Genomic DNA, 23,517 nt, shown 5'->3' on the forward strand with positions numbered 1-23,517 from the left:
TCCAACTTAACTTTTTGTTTCAGAGAAGAAGGTGAGGTCTTTCATTGGCTTTTCTTAGCAGCTTCCTCTGCTTGGACACATGGCTGAAAAAGAGGATTTTCTTCACCTCTAAAGGCTGTACAGGGCAGCTCCCTTCTTGTCATTTTGAAGTCATCCTTCAGACTTCATCACCAGGATGGGTGCAGTTTTTTCCTAGAGGATTGCAGGGATGGAGAAATGCAGGAGATGGAGCTTGCTTTGTGCCAGCAGAAGTAGGGTTGCTGCAGGACACTGCTCAGGGACACCACTGCTTGCTTTGAGCTTGGCTTTGGTGGTGATTTAGATCTAAAAGTCACATTTTGTTAACAAACACTCCCAGACCTATATCCAGGTGTCCAGCTGGAGAAAAAGGGCTTTTCAGGAGTGACAGGAAGTGATGGAAGAACTGAAAAAGAGACTTAAAGAAAGCAAGGAGGAGGAATTGATGCTTGAAATAAATCACTGCCAGGAATTGGCATTTTTCAGGGGGAAATCACTGTGGAATGTCAATGTTATGTGAAAAGGATGGGTTTTCCTGACCTTCCTTCCTTCCTTCCTCTCCTGATGTCCTTGGGAAATGCAGTTATGTAGCACTGATCCAAACACTGCTGAGTTTGGCAAAACCAGCAGACCCGAGCTGTTGACTTCATTACTTCTGAGTTTTAGACAATTTTTTTAAATACTCCATTCTTCATTGCCTGACCAGATGAGATCTCTTGCTATGCTTGGGGTTAAAATACATGCAACCCCCCAAATTTTATTTTTAATCTCTCAGAGCCCCAGAAGGATGCTTAAGATAATGTCTAACAATTCAGCTGTCATTGTAGGTACCCAAACCCTTCCTTTTTATTTCCTTTTTGTATTCTGAAGCCTTTGCACTCAAAAAATAAAACTTGGTGCCTCAATTACCAAAATCATTCAAATGAAAATTCCCAGGGTTCCCTGTCCCTGAGATCACCCTGTTTATTTAATGGATTAAAGGCCTAAGTTTTAAACACAAACATGAAAAAAGTTTCACTTGTTATGTAATTTATATTGGGGGGGTTGTTGTTTGGTTTGGTTTTGGTATGGTTTTTTTTTTAATGTTAGGTAAGAAATAGTTTAGAGTTGTGTTACAGACTGAAAAAAACCCTGGGTTACAGATCAGGAGTAGATAAACCAGGGTTTCAAATGCAAAGAAGAAGAGGGTGGGACAAGAATTCAGTTTTAATTTTTAGTACACTACCTAAAATAGATAGGAGAAGGCATCTGTGATAGAGATCTCCCTTTTTATTTTATCTCTTTGATTGCTCAACAGGAAAATATCTCTGCTGGGGTGCAGTCCCATTGACTTCAGAGAAGAGTTATCACTCCCCAGCACAATGATTCTTGTTCAGTTCCTTTAAAACCTTCCCTTATCTTTTCATTTTCAGACTCTAGGCTGGGTGAAGCAGGGTCAGGGCTAATTCTGGTATTTTCCCTCCACCCATGTAAGGAAATTCTTTGCCTTCACCATCAGCTGTATTGTTTCTGGCACAGTGGTGGCAGCTTGTGAACCATTTGTGAAGTTCTTTAATGCTCAGCATTGGCAGAATTAACACAAGGAAACTCTTTGTGTTGCACCAGTTCATGAGAGGATGGATATTTAAAATGAAAACTTCATTTCATAGAATTATGGAACCACTAAAGTTGAAAAAGACCTCAGAGATCATCAAGTCCAGCAGGTAACCCAACCCTCAGCACCACAGCTCCAGGGCCTGGAAATCCCTTCAGGGATGGGGACTCCACCACTGCCCTGGGCAGCCTGGGACAGGGAATGACAACCCTTTCCAGGATGGAATTGTTCCCAATATCCAACCTAAACCTCCCCTGGTGCAACTTGAGCCCATTTCCTCTTGTTCTATCACTTGTTCCTTGAGAGAAGAAACCAACCCCTCCTCACCCCAACCTCCTCTCAGGGAGTTGTAGAGAGCCAGAAGGTCCCTTTTGGGGAAGAAATTGTTTTTAATATTTAATCTAAACCTCTCCTGGCACAACCTAAGGCCATTTCCTCTTGTTCTATCACTTGTTCCTTGGGAGCAGAGCCCAACCCCTCCTCACTCCAACCTCCTCTCAGGGAGTTGCAGAGATCCAGAAGTTCTCCCCTCCTCCTCCTTTTCTCCAGGCTGAACACCCCCAGCTCCCTCAGCTGCTCCTGCTCAGATTTCTGCTCCAGACCCTTCCCCAGCTCCATTCCCCTTCTCTGGACACACTCCAGCCCCTCAATGTCCTTCTTGGCACGAGGGACCCAAAACTGACCCCAGGATTTCAGGTGCAGCCTCCCCAGTGGCCACCCCAGGGGGACAATCCCTGCCCTGCTCCTGCTGGCTTAAGAATGTTTTTTTTCTTGAAAGAGTGGGGTTCCAGTGAGGGTTGGAGTGTTCAAAAATAACTAAAAATAAGGTCACAGAAAACCCATACAACTTCCCAATTGTAGGGAGCATCATGTGGCCCTTCATACCATGAGGTCCAGGGTTTGGTGCCTGGTGGGTTCAGATCATTATATGGGAGGTTTTGAACACGTGAGTTCAAAAAATAATATGAAAACATTATCCAAAGCTTCAGCATGGGTCAGTGTGAGTCAAAGATTAATAGAATAGCAGGAATATTTCAGAAATGAATGAGATACAAAATGCCTTGGTGCCTTGCACAGCTCTGATCTGTGCCACACGTGGGTCGAGTGATTGCCATTTTTTTTCTTTGGGATTTGAGCAGAAAAGTCTTTTCACATAAAAATGCCCAACAGTTTAGCTTGTTCTCCATCTTCAAGAAATTGAAGTGGTGACTTCTAAATGGAGTGTGAGTGAGATCAGGAAAAGTTCTGCTGAAGAGACCTGGAAGTGAGGGATGTGAATCAATATGATCTCTCCACATCATCCTTTATTCTCTTAGTTTAAGAACAACATCCCAAAGAAACCCTTTAAGAGTGTCTAAAATAATTCTATTTATCTTTGTTTTTGAGGAAATCTTCAAGATGTAGAAGTATTGAAGGTGGCATCTATGAGTTAGCATAGAAGAGAAACTATTTTCTAGAACATTTAATATAATGGATTGAATTAAAGAAGAAAAACTTCTTCACCATTTTAAGTTCTGTTTTGTTCCCAGGAAATGATGTTATGTTGTGCTTGAAAGTTTATGTTGAAATCAGCAAAATGTTCCCACCCTTTCCATGTCATTTTATTGATTTAAATTAACATATGGGATTTCTTACAGAAATACACTTTATTTTGGGTAGGTATCCATATTCTGACCATTTCTGTCAGTCCTAATTTCAGCCTTTATCTGCTAAAGCTTGGGCTCAGGTGGGAAAGCTTCTGCTTTGCACTTTTAGTGTGACAACTTCCCTGTAAGAAATTATTACTTAAAAAACAGTGACTTTTTCCTATCCTTGCAAATGCTAATTTTGTGGTACTTAACCTCATATTATCTTACTCCTGATGCCAGATTTGTTAAAAAAAAATAACTTAAAAAGTCCTGATTTCCTTTTGAGGTTGGAAAAAGACAAGGTTTTCAGTCTGCTTGTAATACAGTAAGTGATTTAGTAATCTTTTGAGATTCAGAAAGAGAACAAAAGCCATTGTAGTGAAATAATGCATCTTGGGGCTTTTTTTTTTTTTATTTGAAGGATTCGGGGTTTTTTTTTTTTCCCTCACTTTCCTCTTCAAGATGTGTGATCAGAAATTTTGAAAAGACTTTTTATTTCAAGCTGAGAGTGTGATGTTGAGTGGTTTGAGTCAGAGTGTTTGGAAGTAAATGAAATTCAGATGAGGTTTTGGGTTTTTTTTTTCTAAAATCCCCCATGAATGGGAATTTGTATGGTGCAGTTCAGGGAGTCAAATCTTTTTGTTTTAAAATTAACATATCCAGCTTGATACAATAATTAGAGCTTTAGAGATGCATTATATTTGAAAGGAATTTGTAACCAACCAGCTCTCTGATCCCCTGACTGCTGGGATGGGCACTTTTTCTGTGCAAAAATGAGATTTTGAGCTTGTGTTGGAGCTTTCACCAGAGGGTTCCTTGGCTGACAAATGTGCCTGTGACTTGAGGACAAGGGGAATGGAGCACAGGAGGTTCCACATAAACAGAAGGAAAAAAAGGTTCCACATAAATATAAGGAAACTGGAACAGGGCACTGCTTGAGAGAGCAACCAAGGTGATGGAGGGAGTGGAATATCTCCTGGTGAGGAAAGGCTGAGGGAGCTTCATCTTGGAGGAGAATGATTACATGTTTATAATTTATTTATAAATTAATTATAAATTAGAATTAATTGATGTTTATAAATATGTAAAGGCTGAGTGGCAGGAGGATGGAGCCAGGAGCTTCTCAGTGATGTTCAGTGACAGGACAAGGGGCAATGGGTACAAACTGGAGCACAGGAGGTTCCACATAAATATAAGGAAAAACTTTTTTGCTGTGAGGGTGAGGGAGCCCTGGCCCAGGCTGCCCAGGGAGGTTGTGGAGTCTCCTTCTCTGGGGACATTCAAACCCCCCCTGGATGTGTCCCTGTGTCACCTGCTGGAGGTGACATCTAGACCCCAAGGTTGGGGACTGAGTTCTTGGAGAGCAGAGAAGGGGAAAGGGCCCTGGGGGTGCTGGAAGGATGCCCAGGAGCCACCAACGTGGCCAAGGAGGCCAATGGCACCTGGGGGGAACGAGAAGGGGGTGGTCAGTAGGTCCAGAGAGGTTCTGCTCCCCCTCTGTGCCCTGGGGAGGCCACATCTGGAATCTTGTGTCCAGTTCTGGGCCCCTCAGTTCCAGAAGGACAGGGAACTGCTGGAGAGAGTCCAGGGCAGAGGCACCAAGGGGATGGAGGGAGTGGAACATCTCCTGGTGAGGAAAGGCTGAGGGAGCTGAGGGGCTCTTGGAGAAGAGGAGAATGAGGGGTGAGCTCAGGAATGTTTAGAAATATGGAAGGGGAGAGAGCCAGGAGGATGGAGCCAGGAGCTTCTCAGTGATGTCCAGTAACAGGAAAAGGGCAATGGGTGCAAACTGGAGCACAGGAGGTTCCACATAAATATAAGGAAAAACTTTTTTGCTGTGAGGGTGAGGGAGCCCTGGCCCAGGCTGCCCAGGGAGGTTGTGGAGTCTCCTTCTCTGGGGACATTCAACCCCCCCCTGGATGTGTCCCTGTGTCACCTGCTGGAGGTGACCCTGCTCTGGCAGGGGGGTTGCACTCAATGATCTTTTGGGGTCCCTTCCTCACTTTCTGTGATTCTGTGCTGTGTTGCTCTGCCTTTGATAACTTCTCTCTCACTGGTATTTAAGAACTTCATCAGCTTGCAGCCACTTTTAATTAATGAGAAGAGAAGTGCTGTAATGCAGCTTTCACAGATTTCTGTGCTGCCCAGATGTTTTGCCACCCTGTGATGTTCTTTCTTGTGTATCTGATTTCTATATCTCTGTCTCACACCAGGGGTTGGGGGGCATTCTGGCATCTCAGCACCCAAAAAGCACAAAAAAAGCTGTGGTCATTGGCAAGAGGAATGGGAAAATACTCAATATTTTTGTCTCTTTTTCTATCCCTCCAACTACAGACTCCAGCTCTGGAGGATTTTATTCCTGATGCTTGGTAGATAACAGAACAGACATGTGTTGAGATGAGTTTTATCTCAACCCAGCTTGGTGTGAGCATCATATAGCTGTGTCTATCTCAGCTAATTGTCTGGGCTCTATTTCTGGTCACTGGAGAGGAATTAGCACTTGGCTCTCTGTGTTTCAGCATCCATGTTAGAGGGGGATGAATGACACCCCAGAAATACCAACTTCTCCCCAGTGACTCTAAAAAGTACCTCGAGTGACAAAATCTAAGATTTCTGCACTGATTTTCCCAGATTTCTGCACTGGAGAAATCTTAACTGAGAGGAACCCTTCCTGCTGGGTTTAATATCTAAAGAAATCTGGGCTGGATATAAAGGCAGGTGGAGCCAGCTCTGAAATAGCACCCAGGAATGAAAAACTCCCTGCTTGTTTTGCAGACTGAGCATTTAGAATTGCTTGGCCAAGTTGAAACCATTTATTTACATTTTATTAAGAGAGTTGTACTCCAGCCCTGTGTTTGATCTGAAAAACTTCAGGAATAGATTTGCTCAGTCATAAAAATCTGCATTTCTGGGAGGGAGTTGCAGGATTGCCAGCATGGTGGAGCAATTCTCCTGAGCACAATCATTTTATATCAATTTTATCCATCAGTTGTGTTCTCTGAAAGTGCCAGACCTGCCTGCCATGGGGACTGCCTGGATTTGATGGGAAAATAAATACCCTTGAACTGGGATGCTCATTTTTGCACTTGGATAACTGGGATGCTGAGGGCTTATCCCTTGAGCATTAGAAAAGCACAAGAGGGCTTCAGCTCCTTATGCTGACCTGGGACATGCTCCTCACAGGAGGAATTCCAGTAAAACTGTGTCCCTCCTAAGAGAGGCAAGAACTGAAGCTGCCTGCATGCATCACTGAAGGATTCTCATGATTTTCTGGTTAGGAGTTGACATTTTTATCAGTTGAATACCATACAATCCATGGAATGGGTTGGGGTGGAAGGGACCTTCCAGCTCCTCCAGTTCCAACCCCTGCATGGGCAGGGAAAAATCCCACAGCCCAGGTTGCTCCAAGCCCCATCCAACCTGGGCTGAGACACTGCCAGGGATGGGGCAGCCACAGCTTCCTTGGGCACCCTGGGACAGGGGCTCAGCACCCTCACACCAAAGATTTTCTTCTAATATTTAGTTTCAATCTCCCTTCTTCCAGTTTAAAGCCATTCCCTCTCATCCCATCCCTCCAGGCCCTTGTCCAAAGTCCCTCCCCAGCTTTCCTGGAGCCCCTTCAGGCACTGGAAGATGCTCCAAGGTCTCCCCAGAACCTTCTCTCCTCCAGGCTGAACACCCCCAACTCTCTCAACCTATTCCAGCTCAGCACCCTTAAATTCAAGAATTTCTTCCTCATACTTAATGTAAATCTTTCAGATTGAAACCTCTTCCCCTCATCCCATCCCTCCATGCTCTTGTTCAAAGTCCCTTCCTAACCTGTTCCAGGCTCTCCCCTCAAATTCAAGAATTTCTTCCCCATCTCCAACCTCAATCTCCCCTCTTGCAGCTGGAAACCCTTCCCCCTCATCCCATCCCTCCAGGCCCTTGTCCAAAGTCCCTCCCCAGCTTTCCTGGAGCCCCTTCAGGCACTGGAAGCTGCTCCAAGGTCTCCCTGGATCCTTCTCTTCTCCAGACTGAACACCCCCAACTCTCTCATCCTGGCTCCAGAGCTGCTCCAACCCTCTGAGCATCTTCATGGCCCAGCTGTAAACTCATTTTCCATAATTCTTTTAATAAGATTAAGTTTTGTTTGTTTGCTTTTTTTTTAAAATGATGCTTAATGGAATATTCAGTAGAGCTGATTCCACTTGTAAGAGCCTGAAGAAGTTACCCTACAGCTCATACCCAGCCATATTTTCCATCCTCCATGGCTTGACAGGTCCTTCCCATGGCTGGGGATGGCCTCAAGTCTCTGCCCTGGCTGCTGACCCCTGGGGACAAATCTGAGGCAGATTTAATGTCTCAACTTGAAGGAGAAAATGAGCCTGTGCTGGGAAGTAATTGACATTTGGTAGGTGGGGGGTGAAGGAAACAGTGGAAAGTTTATCCAGTGTCAAGTGGATTTTGCATATAAAATTTTAGGAGTGAGAATTCCAGTTGTACAATTCGATTAATTTCATCAAAGCATCCTTCAGGGATGTCTGGGTGGGAAGTTTTTATTTCACCTGATGATTGCTGTAGCTTCGTGCTGGTGGTGGGCGAAACCTTTTTTTTTTTTTTTTTAAGAAGGAAAATCTCCTCTGGTGTTTGTCATCAGACAGTGATGTGGGAATGATTTGTGACTGCTTTACACCTGTCTGTGAGCTTTGTCTGAAATGTTGGGCTTGATTTTACCATGGCAGAAATTCTTTCTTTATTTCACCTCCCGCCCCAACTTAAATAATTTATATAAATAAATTATTTAAACAAGCAAATATCATTTTAAATAAAAATGCAGTCTTGAATCTGGGTAAATCTGACGTACTCTATTTCAGTGAATGTACACTTGAAATGGAAAGCTGTGAAATTTGGTATAGATGGATGGAAAAAATACAACCCTCCTCACTGTGGGGGTGCTGAGCCCCTGGAACAGGATTCCCAGAGAAGCTGTGGCTGCCCCATCCCTGGCAGTGTCTCAGCCCAGGTTGGATGGGGCTTGGAGCAACCTGGGCTGTGGGAGGGGTCCCTGCCCATGCAGGGGGGTTGGGACTGGATGATTTTTAAGGTCCCTTCCAACCCAACCCATTCTATAATTCTGTAATAATGGGTTTAAGGACTCTGAGCAACATTCCTGCTTCTTCAAAATAGCCCTCACTGAGAGGCACTCCCCAGCTTTTGTACAAAAAGAAGTGAGAGACCTGGGCTGAAATTCCCTTTCCAAATAAGAAATTCTTGAATTTGAGGGTTCTGAGCCCCTGTCCCAGGGTGCCCAAGGAAGCTGTGGCTGCCCCATCCCTGGCAGTGTCTCAGCCCAGGTTGGATGGGGCTTGGAGCAACCTGGGCTGTGGGAGGGGTCCCTGCCCATGCAGGGGGGTTGGGACTATGATCCTTAAGGTCCCTTCCCATTCAAACCTTCCATGATTCCACAATAGGAAAAGCTTCTATGAAGGGTCTTAAATTGTGCAGCAGTTTCTCCTGGATAAACTGGAGCTGCACACTCCTGGGCCTCTGTGCTTAAGAGGAGATGAGTGAGATGACTAAATACAAGTTGAGCTGGTTTGCTTAGAGGCAACTGAGGCAAATAAGCAATTCTTTGGTGAAATTCATCTTCTCCTGAAGCAAAAGCCTGAAAGAGGAAAGAAATTGTTTGCTGTGAGGGTGCTGAGCCCCTGCCCAGGTTGGGCTGCCCCATCCCTGGCAGTGTCTCAGCCCAGGTTGGATGGGGCTTGGAGCAACCTGGGCTGTGGGATTTTTCCTGCCCATGCAGGGGTTGGAAGTGGAGGATCTTTAAGGTCCCTTCCCACCCAAACCATTCTATGATTTAAATCTCTCCAGAGTCCAACATTTGAATGGAGTTTTCAGTCACTTTTAAAGTCACCTTTATTTAATACAGAACCCACCTGAAACCTCTGTGTTCCTCAGGCTTTGCTGTGTCCCTTTCTGCCTGTGGTTACACCTGGACTTCAGAGTTACAGCTTTGGTGATCCCTTCAGTTCATGACAGATTTTTGTTCTGAAGTTGTTATTTCTGGTCTCAGATGTCTTCTTATGTAAAATGTCAGGTATTTTAATTAAAAAATAGGTGGGGATCTGCAGCCTGCAGATGTTGAGTGGCTTGGTAGTGTCACCTGGAGTGTGGTGCAGTCATTTTAGGGAATGCTCTGGCTGGTGGAAGCCACATCACCTTGGAGTTAAAAGTCCCTTTCAGGCCATAAATGACATTTCTCTGAGCATTTTCATTTCTGCAAACCTGACTGGTCTGCTATGGGCTGTTACTGAACTTGATGGAAATTATTTAATACACCAGGATGGTTCTGGTGCTCTGTGGTGCCACCTAATGGAACCAAAGCACTCTCAGTCCCCCTTGTCCCAAACGAGACCTCTCTACCTGTCACTTATTCAGGCTAATAAAAGAAATTCTGAGAGCATCTTTCACATCTAAACTTGAATATCAGTCGATCAGGTGCAAAAGTTGACACTGAATTTTCTCCAACTCTTTCCTTCCTGCAGGCTCTTGATGGAAATGTATATGATCACCTTAAGGATTATTTAATGGCATTCAGCAGGACTGAACTAGAGACATGCCAAGCTGTCCAAAACACATTCCAGTTTTTACTGGAGACTTCCAGCAGGGTAAGTTTTTACTGAATTATCTTTTGTCACTGAATACTTGCAGCATATCTAAGTTCCCAGGCTTACAGATTTCCTTCCAAAATAATGATTGAACTGAATGGTTTGGGGTTTTTTTGCTTACTCCTGAGTGGGGGAAGTGTAGAGTTTTGCGTTTGGGGAAGAACAACACGATGTCCCAGTATAGGTTGGGGGCTGAGCTGCTGGAGAGCAGTGTAGGTGAAAGAGACCTGGGGGTCCTGGTAGACAAGAAGATGACCATGAGCCAGCAATGTGCCCTTGTGGCCAAGAAGGCCAATGGCATCCTGGGGTGCATTAGAAAGGGGGTGGTTAGTAGGTCAAGAGAGGTTCTCCTCCCCCTCTATTCTGCATTGGTGAGGCCACACCTGGAGTATTGTGTCCAGTTCTGGGCCCCTCAGTTCAAGAAGGACAGGGAAGTGCTTGAAAGAGTCCAGCGCAGAGCTACTGAGATGATTAAGGGAGTGGAACATCTCCCTTATGAGGAAAGGCTGAGGGAGCTGGGTCTCTTTAGTTTGGAGAAAAGGAGACTGAGGGGTGACCTCATCAATGTTTTCAAATATGTAAGGGGTGAGTGTCAGGGAGATGGAGTTAGGCTTTTCTCAGTGGTGACCAGTGATAGGACAAGGGGTAATGGGTGTAAATTGGAGCATAGGAGGTTCAAGTTGAATATCAGAAAAAATTTTTTTACTGTAAGGGTGACGGAGCCCTGGAACAGGCTGCCCAGGGGGGTTGTGGAGTCTCCTTCACTGGAGACATTCAAAACCCACCTGGACACGTTCCTAGGGGATGTACTCTAGGGGGCCCTGCTCTGGCAGGGGGGGTTGGACTAGATGATCTTTGAGGTCCCTTCCAACCCCTAGGATTCTATGATTCTATGATTCTGTGATTCAAAGAAACTTGACAGTTTTCTTGGGGAGATTTTTTTCCCTGTTGGCAAGCAGGATGCATTGTCATGAGCGACCTTCCACAGTGCAAGATGTGTAGAGGACAGTGAGCAAGAAATGTTGATTTAGACTCACCCTGTGTGTTTGGAAAGAGAAAGTGCAGCTGAGTTCTGCACTGGCTCATCTGGAATCAGTCATTCATCACAGTAAAGCCCTGTGAAACTCTTTGGATGATTTCTTAATAATTGACTGTCAACTTAGGGAAAAAAAAAAAAAAAAACCACACAGAAAACCCAGCCTCCCTCACCCTTAAAACAAACAAAAAAACCCAAAAAACAAACAAAAAGAAAACCCAACCAAAATATTGCTGCCTTTTCTTCTTCAAATGAAAAACAGCAAATACAGGAAACAGATTAGAGTCTTGTCATAGAGAGGGTTTGTTTGCTTTGTCAAGCAGCCAGAATCAGGAATATGTGATCTCTTCCAGGATAATTTTGATACCTAAATAATTCATCTGCTGGGCTAAAAAGAAAGAAAAAAAAAGAAATAAATTAATTGCCATTGATCTCTAGCTGCTTTGGTGCAGTCATAATATTCCTTTATGCATGTACCTTGGGCACCTGCACAGAAACAGAGCTCATTTGTGCAGGGATTTCTGTAGAAACATTATTTTTTTAAAGCATCCCTGATTCACTTCCACCCTAATAGATAAAGAGTGAGTGGATTAAAATCCAAGCTAGCTTCTCTTTGAATTTACTTGGCAGCAACTGTAAAGATAATAAAAACACCATTTTATCTCCTGTTGGACAAGGACTTTCAGTAATTCACCTTGGTGTGTGGCATCCAGGTCAGCTTAAAATATCTTCCCCCTCCAGATGATGGGTTTGAGTCTTTTAATTAAATATGCTCCTGGATATTATAGAATCAGAGAATTGTCAGGATTAGAAGGGACCTTTAAGATCATCAAGTTCCAACCCCTCCTGCCATGGGCAGGGACACCTCCCACTAGAATATTATCTACAGATTCATAATTAATTTCTCAGTGGAGGATTTTGTGATCAGGATGTTTGGAGTCTTGCCCAGCTGGGGCTTTCATCTCACTAACCTGTCCTTTCCAAGCAGCTCATTTTTGGAGGAATAGCTTCATTGAGCTTGTGCTAGCTTGTGTTGGCAAGTTGGTGTGGCCAGAAGCCTGCAGGTCTGGCTTATTTTACAGGGTAACAACCTCGTGCTGTGTGTTTGAGGCAAACAGCTCTCTTCAGGCTTTATGAAGTCCACACAATGCCTGGAGAAGGAAGGAAAAGTGTAAATACAGCTGTCAGGTCTGAACAGGATTTTTACAGCTGGTTTCGAGCTCACAGCCACCAATCTTCCTGCAGTGCAAGAATTCAGAGAAGGAAAAAATGGATATTGCTACAGAAAACATCTGTCCAGTTCTTCAAGACATCAGTTGTAAATTAAGGAAATAAATCTGCAGCAGAAAATCTCAGCCTGGGAGCTGGCTGGTGGTGTGGTCAATGGAGAAGGGTTGAGGTGAAAGCCAGTGGTGTCCTCCAGGGATCAATACTCAGTCTGGTCTTGTTCAACACCTTCATCAATGACCTGGAGAAGGGCACAGAGTGTATCCTCAGCAAGTTTGGGAAGGGAGGGGTGGCTGACACTCCAAAGGTGACCTGAAAAGGCTGGAGAGCTGAGCAGAGAAGAACCTGAGGAGGTTTTAACCTTCCTGCACCTAGAACCCCAAGCAGCAATATAGGTTAGGGGTGGACCTGCTGGAAAGAATCACAGAATTGTCTGGGTTGGAAGGGAGCTCAGAGCTCCTCAAGTCCAACCCTTGATCCACTCCCCCCGTGGTTCCCAGCCCATGGCACTCAGTGCCACATCCAGGCTCTTTGGAAATATCTCCACGGATGGAGAATCCACCCCTTCCCTGGGCAGCCCATTCCAATGCCTGATCCCCCTCTCCATCAAGAAATTCTTTCGAATGTCCAACCTAAACCTCCCCTGGCACAACTTGAGACCATGGCCTCTTGTCTTGCTGAGAGTTGCCTGGGAAAAGAGCCCAACCCCCCCCTGGCTCCAACCTCCTTTCAGGGAGTTGGAGAGAGTGATGAGGTCTCCCCTGAGCCTCCTCTTCTCCAGCCTCAACACCCCCAGCTCCCTCAGCCCTTCCTCACAGCATTTCTGCTGGATCCCTTCACCAGCCCAGTTGCCTCCTTTGGACCTGCTCCAGCACCTCAAGCTCCTTCCTGAGCTCAGGGGCCCAGAACTGGACACAGGACTCAAGCTCTGGCCTCCCCAGAGCTGAGCACAGGGGCAGAATCCCTTCCCTGGACCTGCTGGCCACGCTCTTCCTCAGCCAGCCCAGGATGCCATTGGCCTTCTTGGCCACCTGGGCACACTGCTGCCTCCTCTTCAGCTTCCTGGCAATCCCAGCTCCCTTTCTGCCACTCTGTGCCCAGCCTGGAGCTCCCCATGGGCTTCTTGTGGCCAAAGTGCAGGACCTGGCACTTGGCTGTGTTAAACCTCATTCCATTGGAATCATCCCAACTCTCCAGTTGAAGAAGTGTTGGACGAGAAGGATCTGGGGGTCCTGATAGGATTTTCCTGATTTTCCATGAGCCAGCAGTGTGCCCCTGCTGCCAGGAAGTTTAATGGAATCCTGGGCTGCAAAAAAAAAGAGAATGGCCATGAGGTCAAGGGAGGTCATGGTGAGCAGAATCCTGCATCCAGCTCTGGGCTCCCCAGTTGAAGAGAGACTGGGATGTACTGGAGAGAATCCAAGGGAGGGCAACAGAAATTAGGGGGGTTTTGGAGCATCTTTCTTATGAGGAAAGGCTGAGAGAAGGCTGAGAGGAGACCTTGGCAATGTCTGCAAGAATCTAAAGGGTGGGTGCAAGGAAGATGGAGCCAGACCCTTCTCATTAGTTCCCAGGGACAGGATGAGGGGAATGGGCACAAGCTGGAACAGAAAAAGTTTGATTTAAACTTAGAAAAAAACTTCTTTACTATGAGGGTGCCAAGGCAACTCCTGCCCAGGGAGGTTTTGGAGTCAATACTCAAACCCCTCTGGATTTATTCCTGGGTGATGTGCTGTAGGTGATGCTGATTTAGGGGGAGAATTGGAGTAGATGATCTCTAGAGGTCCCTTCCACCACTGATAATTCTGTGATTCTGTCATTCCATAGATGGAGGCTTCACTCATCCTTTCTTTGGAACTTTCAGCATTTCCTTCAGGTCCAGGTTGCAAGAATCAGCTCAAAAAAACCAAAAAACCAAAAAAAAGTGGTGGATCCAGAGCAGAAAGTGCATCAGAAGCTATGCATGTGTTTGAAAACATAACACATTTCTTAGCAATTTAATAATTTGGAATAAAGATAATCTGCCATCAAAGCAAAGATTTTAAATATTTGTTTCTTTTTTTTTTTAATACTTCCCCTGCTCTCTGTTAGATTTAAGTACAAAATCACAAGCTTGCCAAGTGACAGGTTACACTTTAGTGCCTTGGTAGAAATGCTGCTTTTTTTTTTTTTCCCCATCTGAACTCTATTTCTGTTTACAGGATGGAATTAAATGATATTTGCTCTAGAATGAGTCAAGTTGCTTCCCCAGAGAACTTCCTTACCTCTGGAATGTCAAACAGCCAGAGGTGGCTTCTTGGAGTCATCTGCTTAGGATATTGTCAGTCACCCAATGCTAATGCAGACTGAGACATCTTAAACCCAGTTTTCTGTATAAAATGAAGGGTTTTTTCATAGCATCCTTTGTTGCAGCTTTGGAGGTTTTTATTACTTCAAGGTTGGGGTCACCCGTGTCATTCCTCTTGCAGGTCCAGGAAATATTACCCTCTGACACTTGGGTGTATAAAAATTCAATTTATCTTAGAATCATAGAATCATAGAATTAGCCGGGTTGGAAGGGACCTCAGAGATCATCTAGTCCAACCCTTGACCCACCGGAGCAGTTGCTAGACCATGGCACTGAGTGCCACATCCAGTCTTTTTTTAAATGTCTCCAGGGACGGAGAATCTACCACCTCACCGGGCAGTCCATTCCATAGCCTAATCACCCTCTCCGTGAAGAAATTCTTTCTAATATCTAATCTAAACCTCCCCTGGCACAACTTAAGACTGTGTCCTCTTGTCTTGTTGGAGGTCATCTGTGAAAAGAGTCCAGCTCCCACCTCGCTACAGCCTCCTTTCAGGTAGTTGTAGACAGCAATGAGGTCTCCCCTGAGCCTCCTCTTCTTCAGGCTGAACAGCCCCAGCTCCCTCAGCCTCTCCTCATAGGGCCTGTGCTCGAGTCCCTTCACCAGCCTGGTTGCCCTCCTTTGGACCTGTTCCAGGACCTCTACATCCTTCTTAAACTGAGGGGCCCAGAACTGGACACAGTACTCGAGGTGTGGCCTCACCAGCGCTGAGTACAGGGGAAGAATCACCTCCCTGGACCTGCTGGTGACGCTGTTTCTGATACAGGCCAGGATGCCATTGGCCTTCTTGGCCACCTGGGCACACTGCTGGCTCATGTTCAGTTTCTTGTTAATGCAGACTCCCAGGTCCCTTTCTGCCTGGCTGCTCTCCAGCCACTCTGTCCCCAGCCTGTAGCGCTGCATGGGGTTGTTGTGGCCAAAGTGCAGGACCCGGCACTTGGCCTTGTTGAACCTCATCCCGTTGGAATCGGCCCAGCTCTCCAGTCTGTCCAGGTCCCTCTGCAGAGCCCTCCTGCCTTCGAGTTGGTCTACACTTCCCCCCAGCTTGGTGTCATCTGCGAACTTGCTGATGATGGACTCAATCCCTTCGTCTAAGTCATCGATAAAGATATTAAACAGAACTGGGCCCAACACTGATCCCTGGGGGACACCACTGGTGACCGGCTGCCAACTGGATGCAGCCCCGTTCACCACCACCCTCTGGGCCCGGCCCTCCAGCCAGTTCCTAACCCAGCACAGATGCCCCTGTCCAAGCTGTGGCCTGACAGCTTTTTCAGGAGAATGCTGTGGGGGACGGTGTCAAAGGCTTTGCTGAAGTCCAGGTAGACCACATCCACCGCCTTCCCCTCATCCCCAGGCAGCCCCCTGATGATAAAAGGAGCTCAGGTTGGTCAGACAGGACCTGCCCTTCCTAACCCCGTGCTGGCTGGGTCTGATCCCTTGTCCCTCCTGCAGGAGCTGTGGGATTACACTGAGGATGAGCTGCTCCATAACCCTGCCAGGCACTGAGGTCAGGCTGACGGGCCTGGAGTTTCCCGGGTCCTCCTTCCGGCCCTTTTTGTGGATTGGCGTGACATTCGCCAACTTCCAATCATCTGGGATGTCCCCAGTGAGCCAGGACTGTTGGTAGATGATAGAGAGAGGCTTGGCGAGCTCTTCTGCCAGCTCCCTCATCACCCTTGGGTGGATCCCATCCGGTCCCATCTTCCTTTTCACTTGAACAGTCTTAGTCAAGACTTGTGCTTCTTGCCCTTCTCTTTGTGAAAAAAAATAATATATAAAAATACAATTTTTTTGCAACATTTTTTGGGATTCCATTTGCTGTTTTGAATAACCTGTGAAGTTTTTGGTAAAAGGTTTCACCAGCCTAGGGTAAATGATGTCATTTATGCCTGTCCCTGACTATGCTTTCTTTCTGGATGGGATATGTGTTTAAAATCTGATTTCAAGTCTATTTTAACATCTGAATTGACATGGACTGCACAAAGAAATGGTGTGAGAGCATTGGCTTGATTCCCTGAATAACAGGAAATTCATCTGAACAAAACTGCAGCTTAATCCTGAGAATCCTGTGCTGCTGGGGAGCCTTTTTATTTTCTCAAATATCTTGTGCAAAATGCTTGGGGGGAGCAGTTATCTCATTTATAACTTAAGCATTGCTGCTTTGGGACAAAATGTCTCACAAGCTCTGCTGTAAAGATGATTTTTTCCTTCTTGAAGAACCCAGCAGCTTCTGAGTTTAGAGGTCTACAGAGAAGGCTGACAGCATACAAATCCCTGTCTGGGTCTTCATGGCCTCAGGAACTCCACTTTGGGCTGGTTTTCTTCTAAATTAAGTTGGTTTCAAACAGTTTCATATTTTAAACAGCACAAGAGGTGTGTGCTCTGGTGTTTAAAGGGCTCTGGGAAGAGCAGAGGGGTTAAAGAGAAATTATCTCCATGGTGTGGTTGGTGCTGAGCCTCCTGGAGTCCCAGGGGAGAGGAAATTCCCCAGGGGTCAGCAATGTGGAAAACTAAGGGAAATAAGGAAAACCAATAGAGGCCAAGCCTTCAGAAGGTCTGGCACTGTATTTTCAATTTTATCTTCAAATAAAGGAAAAAGTGACAACACCCCAGGAGCAGGGTTGGACATGAATGCACAGAACAACCTCAGGTGATGTTTTGTCTTAACTGGAAAAGAGTTTTCTTTTTAAAACATGCTGAACACTTCTACTTAAAATTGAAAATAGCACCAGGAAAAATATCAGAAAAAAATTTTATATATCTAATATGTCTCCAGGAGTCAGCAATGTGTCCTGGTGGCATCCTGGGGGGCATCAGGAAAAGTGTGTCCAGCAGATCCAGGGAGGTTCTGCTCCCCCTCTGCTCTGCCTCTGGGAGACCAAACTGGGAATGCTGGCTCCAGTTTGGGGCTCCCCAGTTGAGGAGAGACTGGGATCTACTGGAGAGAGGCCAAGGGAGAGCTGGGAGGGTGCTGAAGGGACTTGAGCATCTCTGCTGGGAAGAAAGAGTGAGAGCCCTGGGGCTGTTGAGGCTGGAGAAGAGAAGGCTGAGAGGGGATCTCTGAATGTCCATCAAGAGCTGAGGGCTGGGGGGCAAGAGGAAGGGGACAATCTCTGTTCAGGGGTGCCCAGGAACAGGACAAGGAAGAATGGGGTGGAGCTGGAACGTGGGAAGTTCCACATAAATAGAAGGAAGAACTTTTTCCCTGTGAGGGTGAGGGAGCCCTGGCCCAGGCTGCCCAGAGAGGTTCTGGAGTCTCCTTCTCTGGAGATTTCCCAACCCCCCCTGGATGTGTTCTGTGTGTCCTGCCCTGGGGGATCCTGCTGGGACAGGGGGGTTGGATCAGATGATCTCTAGAGCTCCCTTCCAACCCCTGACATTCTTTGATTTAATGATTCTAAACAACAGGATGAATGTAGGAATTATTCCTGCATCCCCCAGCACTGAACACACATCCTGACACCCCCAGCCAGCCAGGCTACCCTCCTGCTCACACCAAATCAAAATTCCAGTGATGCTTCCCCAGCATGTCCTAATCCTGCCAGGAATCATCAAGGGTGTCATGGTTCTGATCCTGGAGGTTCTGGAGTCTCCTTCTCTGGAGATTTTCCAACCCCCCCTGGATGTGTTCTGTGTGTCCTGCCCTGGGGGATCCTGCTGGGACAGGGGGGTTGGGCTGGATCAGCTCCAGAGCTCCCTTCCAACCCCTAAAACTCTGGGATTCTGTGGTTCTATGACTCTAAGCTATCACCTCCACTCATGCCATACCTGAATATCTCCAATCCACTGAGTCTCTCCATTTTCTGAAGCTGTGAGCTCTTCAACCAATACTGATGGGAACACCCCAACACGTCCATTGAATTCTCCTTCCCAAAAGCCATCATCATCTTGATTTTCCTTGTTCAAGATCCGAATGATGGCTCCTTCTGGGAAGGACAGCTCATCATCTGTCTGGCCCTCGTAGTCATAAAGTGCTTTGACAAAACAGACTGGAGAATGGAAGAGGAAAAAACAAACAAAGAGTGTGATTGGCATGAGGTTAAAACCAAAAGGAATAAGTTATGTACAAGCTTCTATGGTTGGACTCCAGCTTAAAGGTCTTTTCCAACCTAAATGACAGGGGGGTTGGATCAGATGATCTCCAGAGCTCCCTTCAAACCCTCACCATTCTTTGATTCTATCATCCTGTGATCAGCTCAAGCTGCAGATGATTCCTCCTTCAGTATTTTCCAAATTTCTATTTATGGGAATCCCTAAAACAGGCTCCCTCTGCACCTTCCCTCTCTGTTTCCTCCACATTTGAATGTGTTGAGGTTCAACTGCTCAAATCAGTGCAGAAATTATGTACTTTAGTATTTTAAATGAATGCTTTATTGGCCCTGGAGGGCTTATTTACTTTCTTTAACGGAAGATTAATTTTTTTACAGTTTAGTATTTGGGCAACACAAGCATCAACATTTTGATGCATTAGAGAATATGTTGTATTTACCATTGTACACACACTGTAATCAGAATTCTCAGTCATACTCAATGCTGCTATTTCTGGATGAATACCATCTTTATTATACACTTCTGTACATTAAACCCCTCAGTTTGGTAGAAGTCTTATAATTTGATGCTGCTATTTATGCAGTTTCATCAATTGAAGCTGTGAACACTCTCTGGAGTTCTCCAACCAGTGATCCTATTTTTTCATACTGTGATCACTGGGTTTTTTGTTATAAATATCTGCTAAGTTGTGACATAAGGGGTTTGTTTAGGGATACATGCCATGCTCTCTGAAATGTGTCATTAAACAAATTTAGTAGCTGAAGTGGTTCTGTTTTAGCAAAATGCAAGCTATGAGGTTTTTTTTCTCTGAAAGCAATTTAAGATGAAGAGAGAAATTTTACAACTGATTTTGCACACGTTATTTCAAATAGCATTTTCAGCCTCTGCAACTCATAATTTGTGTAAAATTAAGCATTTCTGCAGAAAGGAAATTAGGCTTTTCAGAAAGAGCTGTCTACAAGGAATTACCCACAAGAGGAGAGAAAGAAACTGTATGGTAGTGACACCACATCCTTCCCCCTCTCCTTTTTTGTAGGTTAATGGCAAAGTTTTTTAGCTCTTTGTTGTCCAGTGTGTGTCCTACCCAGCACTTCTGAATATCTGAGCCTTGCCCTGCCCAGCAGCACAAAATCCTCATGGTTGGAAAGGACCTTGAGGATCATCAGGTCCAACCACCCTCAATCTCCTCTTGTTGCATTCGAGCTCCTGCCTCTGTTGGGAGTGGTTTGCTTCATTTTCCTGCCACTTGTTTTTCAGTTTTACAAAATAAGGGATCTAAATGGGCTTTGTTCTTTCCCCAGGTGGTGCGGGATTACAATCTCCAGCTGTTCTTGCAGGAAAACTCAGTTTTTCACAAACCTCAGCCTTTCCAGTTCCAGCCCAGCGACAGTGACACTGTAAGAGCCCTGCTGAATTCCTTGATTTATTTGCTCCTGCTCTCTTTTTAAGAATGTTGTTGTAAATAGGCAAGAGAATGATGCTCACTGTTTAACCTCTTGCTGTATTTTTGGAAAAGAAATTGAAAGTGCTTTGGTTCCACCAGCTCAGCTTGCAGTAGGTGGGTGGTGGTGCCACAAGCATCAGACTCAACATCTTTCACAGAAGAGCTGAATTTTGTCTTTTGCTTCCAGATTTGTGACTCAGAGTTCTGTGTTTCCCTGCTTTCAACATAATTCTTGCTACATTTTGCTAGCTTTTTATCATGCTGGTGAGATTCTCATAATTTTCACTGATTTTCACTATTACTCAGCTACAACGTGTGATGCTGGACCAAATAAAGTGTCCATGCACCTCTAAATTTCTCAGTGAATAATTGTACGTGCACATAAGTTATTGATTTAGAAAGACATTGCATGCCAGAATGATCTCAGATAATTATTTTGGTGCATATTTTGCTTCCAGAGAAATCATTAATGACATTAAAACTGAATAAACCACAGTCTGAAAGTGCATTTCCAAGCAGCACTTCCATGAAAATGGGTTGGTGATGTCCCACCAATACAACTAAGGTTATTTTAAGAAATAACAGCTTAAAACAAGTTGAGACCTTTAAAAAAGGTTAAACCTGGTGCAGCTTTTTATTACTTGAAATTTATAAACTGCCTTAGACTGTCTTGATCTCCAGGTGATTAAACACAAGAACCCTGTTATTAGGTACATAAATGATTTTTCCAGCCATCCTAACACCTGTAACACAATTCCCTTTGCCTTCCCATGTTAACAAACTGTTGGTTTGCCTTTACTTCCAGCTCCTTTGTGTGGTTTTGCTTGTTCTTAATCCTACCAGCAGAACCCTGGTGTCTTTGCCCTTCCTCTTCTAACCTTTGCTGCTGTTTTCCTCCTTGTGCAATCTCTGCCTCAGAGTTTTAACACGGTTCAGCTGGTGGATATTGAGCCCTCACCTCTCAGTGCTCTGAGAATGACCATAGCAGAGGTATCTGGTTGTGTTTACACTTGTGTCATCACTTCTGTGCATGTGGTTTTGGGGGCTGGATTTGCACTCACCTAGAGGTGGCAACAGAATGCATCACAGATTTTTTTATTTTTTATTTTTTTTGCCCAGTGAGATGGAAATTAAGGAAGGAAAAAGCCCTTTCACTGTGTTATTCGTGGGGTGCAGCTTCCCACTTCTCTTTTGCATTTGCACAGAGGTTGCAGTTGGTTTTCTGATCTTTTTGGGGGGGCATGAATTCAAATTTTACAGCTCCAGGTAGGGCTGGTTCCTTCTCTAATGTGAATGGGGAAGCTTGTCTAACAACTGGAGGCTCTTATGCACTGATGAAATGCTGTCCCATTACTAATTTCATTTTATTCTTTTTTTTTTTTTTTTTTTTCTTCCAGAGGGCTATCCCCACGTAAAATAGAACTGGAATTCACTCTTAATATCAGCATTTTGAAATTACATCATTCTTTGATATGGCACTTGTGTGGTCTGGCAGCATAGGCTGCTGGTGGTGTTTGACTTCAGGAGCTTTTGAGAAGGCAGTGGTTGGGTTTTCATGTCTACAGCTGTCCTGGGGCCTCAGTCTTTACTTGGGCTGTGGAATTACAGCATTTCTTCATTGCATTTTATTTTGTTGAGCCTCTGGCTGCTTGTGCTCAGTTTTCCCCAAAATCAACAAATGATGCAGGCATCTTTATGAGCTGTTTAATTATGCCTGGGCAATTGCAGGTTACACATTCACCAGATTTCATCAATAAATGCAAGAGAATGAGGGCTTTTGCTCAGGCTTTTGAATGAGTCAGAAATTGTATGTTTGCTAATTAATCAAACAGTGCTTAATTGAAGAACCATTACCAAGCATTCTCTTGCCACGTATTCTCTTTCTAGATGAGCTGCAGAGATTGGCTGTTGGCTTTCAGTTTTGGTTTGGTTTTTTGGTGTTTTTTGGGGGGTTTTTTTTGTGGGTTATGCATGATAATTTTGGATATGGATTCAAACTGGAGGAGGGGAGATTTAGACTGGAAGTTAGGAAAAAGTTCTTCACCATGAGGGTGATGAAACCCCATCCCTGGAAGTTTTTAAGGCCAGGTCAGATGGGGCTTGGAGCAACCTGGGCTGTGGGAGGGGTCCCTGCCCATTCGTGGAACTGGATGAACTTAAAGGTCCCTTCCAACCCTGAAAATTCTGTGATTCTGTGATTTTCACATCAAAAATTAACACTGGAAGAAATATAAGTAGAGTGATGAATCCCAGACTGGTTTGGGTTGGAAGGGAATTTAAAGCTCATCCAGTTCCATCCTCCCTGTATGAGCAGGGACATCTCCCACCAGCCCAGCTTGCTCCAGGCCCTCAAGATTAAGACATGTAATCAAATGTTTAATATTAACCTTTCCCAAGAAGAAATTATGGCCTCTCCTCCAACTAAATTCCTGTGACTGGAGTCAAAATTAGGAGCACTTAAGTATTCCTGGAATGGATTTTTGAGCGTTGTAGGCAAGAAGAATGTTCTCAACAACATGGATGTGGAACTCATCTCCATGGAAAACTCTGAATGCTTTTTTTAAATTCTAGTTTTATATGGTCCATCTCAAAGTTTGGTTTTAAGAGGGGAGAGCTGTTGCCAGAAAATGGATTCCCATGCAATCCTTGAGTCAGGTACAAAACCCACAGCTGAGTTTATTTTCAAAATACTCTCCATGTGCACAGGCAGAACCTCTGAAAGAACCAATTCCTAAGAAGGGTAGGTCTGAAATTATTTTCTGTCAGTTTTCAGGAGTTTTTGTTTCCCCAGCATCACACTAAAAGTGGCTGAGATGAGTGTCCAGAAAGAGAAGTCTGCTAGAAAATATCAAGCAGCTCTTTTCCATTATCTAAAAAATTGTCTTGAGCTTAACTTTATACCTTTGTCACTAAATTATGGAGTGCTTCAGCTAATTTTGACTAACATGAATTCCTGTTTTTTTAAAACGATGTGGGGTTTTTTGTTTTTGTTTTTTTTTTTAAATAAACCCTTTTTCCCTTAAGGAAATGTTTCAGTAAGAAATCACTGATCAGTCCCCAACCACTTTTCATCCTTTTGAGAAACGAATTCACCAAATGAACCTTTGTGCACAGCCAGAGGAGATATAAAAAAACAACTAAGAAAGTCTTTTGAAACACCTTCAGCAAAAAAAAAAAACCAGTCAGCACATGCTGACCTTCCACAGAGGCTGCTGCTGTATTCAGTGTATGACATTTTAATCATCAAACATCCTCCCAACGAGGCAAGGGAGATGGATTAAGCCACAGAAATCTCTTTGTGTTGCAAAAACACTGTCCCCATGCTTCCCAGATAAGCCTGAGCTGCAAGAAAAAGGCAAAATAGAAAGGAAATAATTCAGCTTTTCTCTCTTTCCTGTGTGGAAAAGGTTCTTTTTCCTTGACCTGCCTGTTATCAGGTGAGAAAATGAGGCAGCTGCCCAAAAGCTTGGCTGTGGCATTGGGAGTGGCAACAAAAAGCTGACACTCCATTTTTTG

The 23,517-nt window shown here is 44.8% G+C and overlaps 1 protein-coding gene across 3 annotated transcripts in view; it reads left to right on the plus strand.

Moving 5' to 3' along the window:
- Nucleotides 1–23,517, plus strand: part of FCHSD2 (FCH and double SH3 domains 2) — a 239,321-nt gene that overhangs the window by 166,759 nt on the left and 49,045 nt on the right. Inside the window, exons 9-11 of one of the 3 annotated variants that reach the window (XM_071763904.1) lie at nucleotides 9,771–9,893; nucleotides 19,859–19,954; nucleotides 20,920–20,991. In XM_071763904.1, coding sequence (XP_071620005.1) covers nucleotides 9,771–9,893; nucleotides 19,859–19,954; nucleotides 20,920–20,991 — 291 coding nt within the window. The remainder of the gene's footprint in view (nucleotides 1–9,770; nucleotides 9,894–19,858; nucleotides 19,955–20,919; nucleotides 20,992–23,517) is intronic. The other 2 variants (XM_071763988.1, XM_071764071.1) reach the window with 2 other exon arrangements.

This window comes from Heliangelus exortis, chromosome 1 (assembly GCF_036169615.1).
Source record: "Heliangelus exortis chromosome 1, bHelExo1.hap1, whole genome shotgun sequence".
NCBI lineage: Eukaryota > Metazoa > Chordata > Aves > Apodiformes > Trochilidae > Heliangelus > Heliangelus exortis.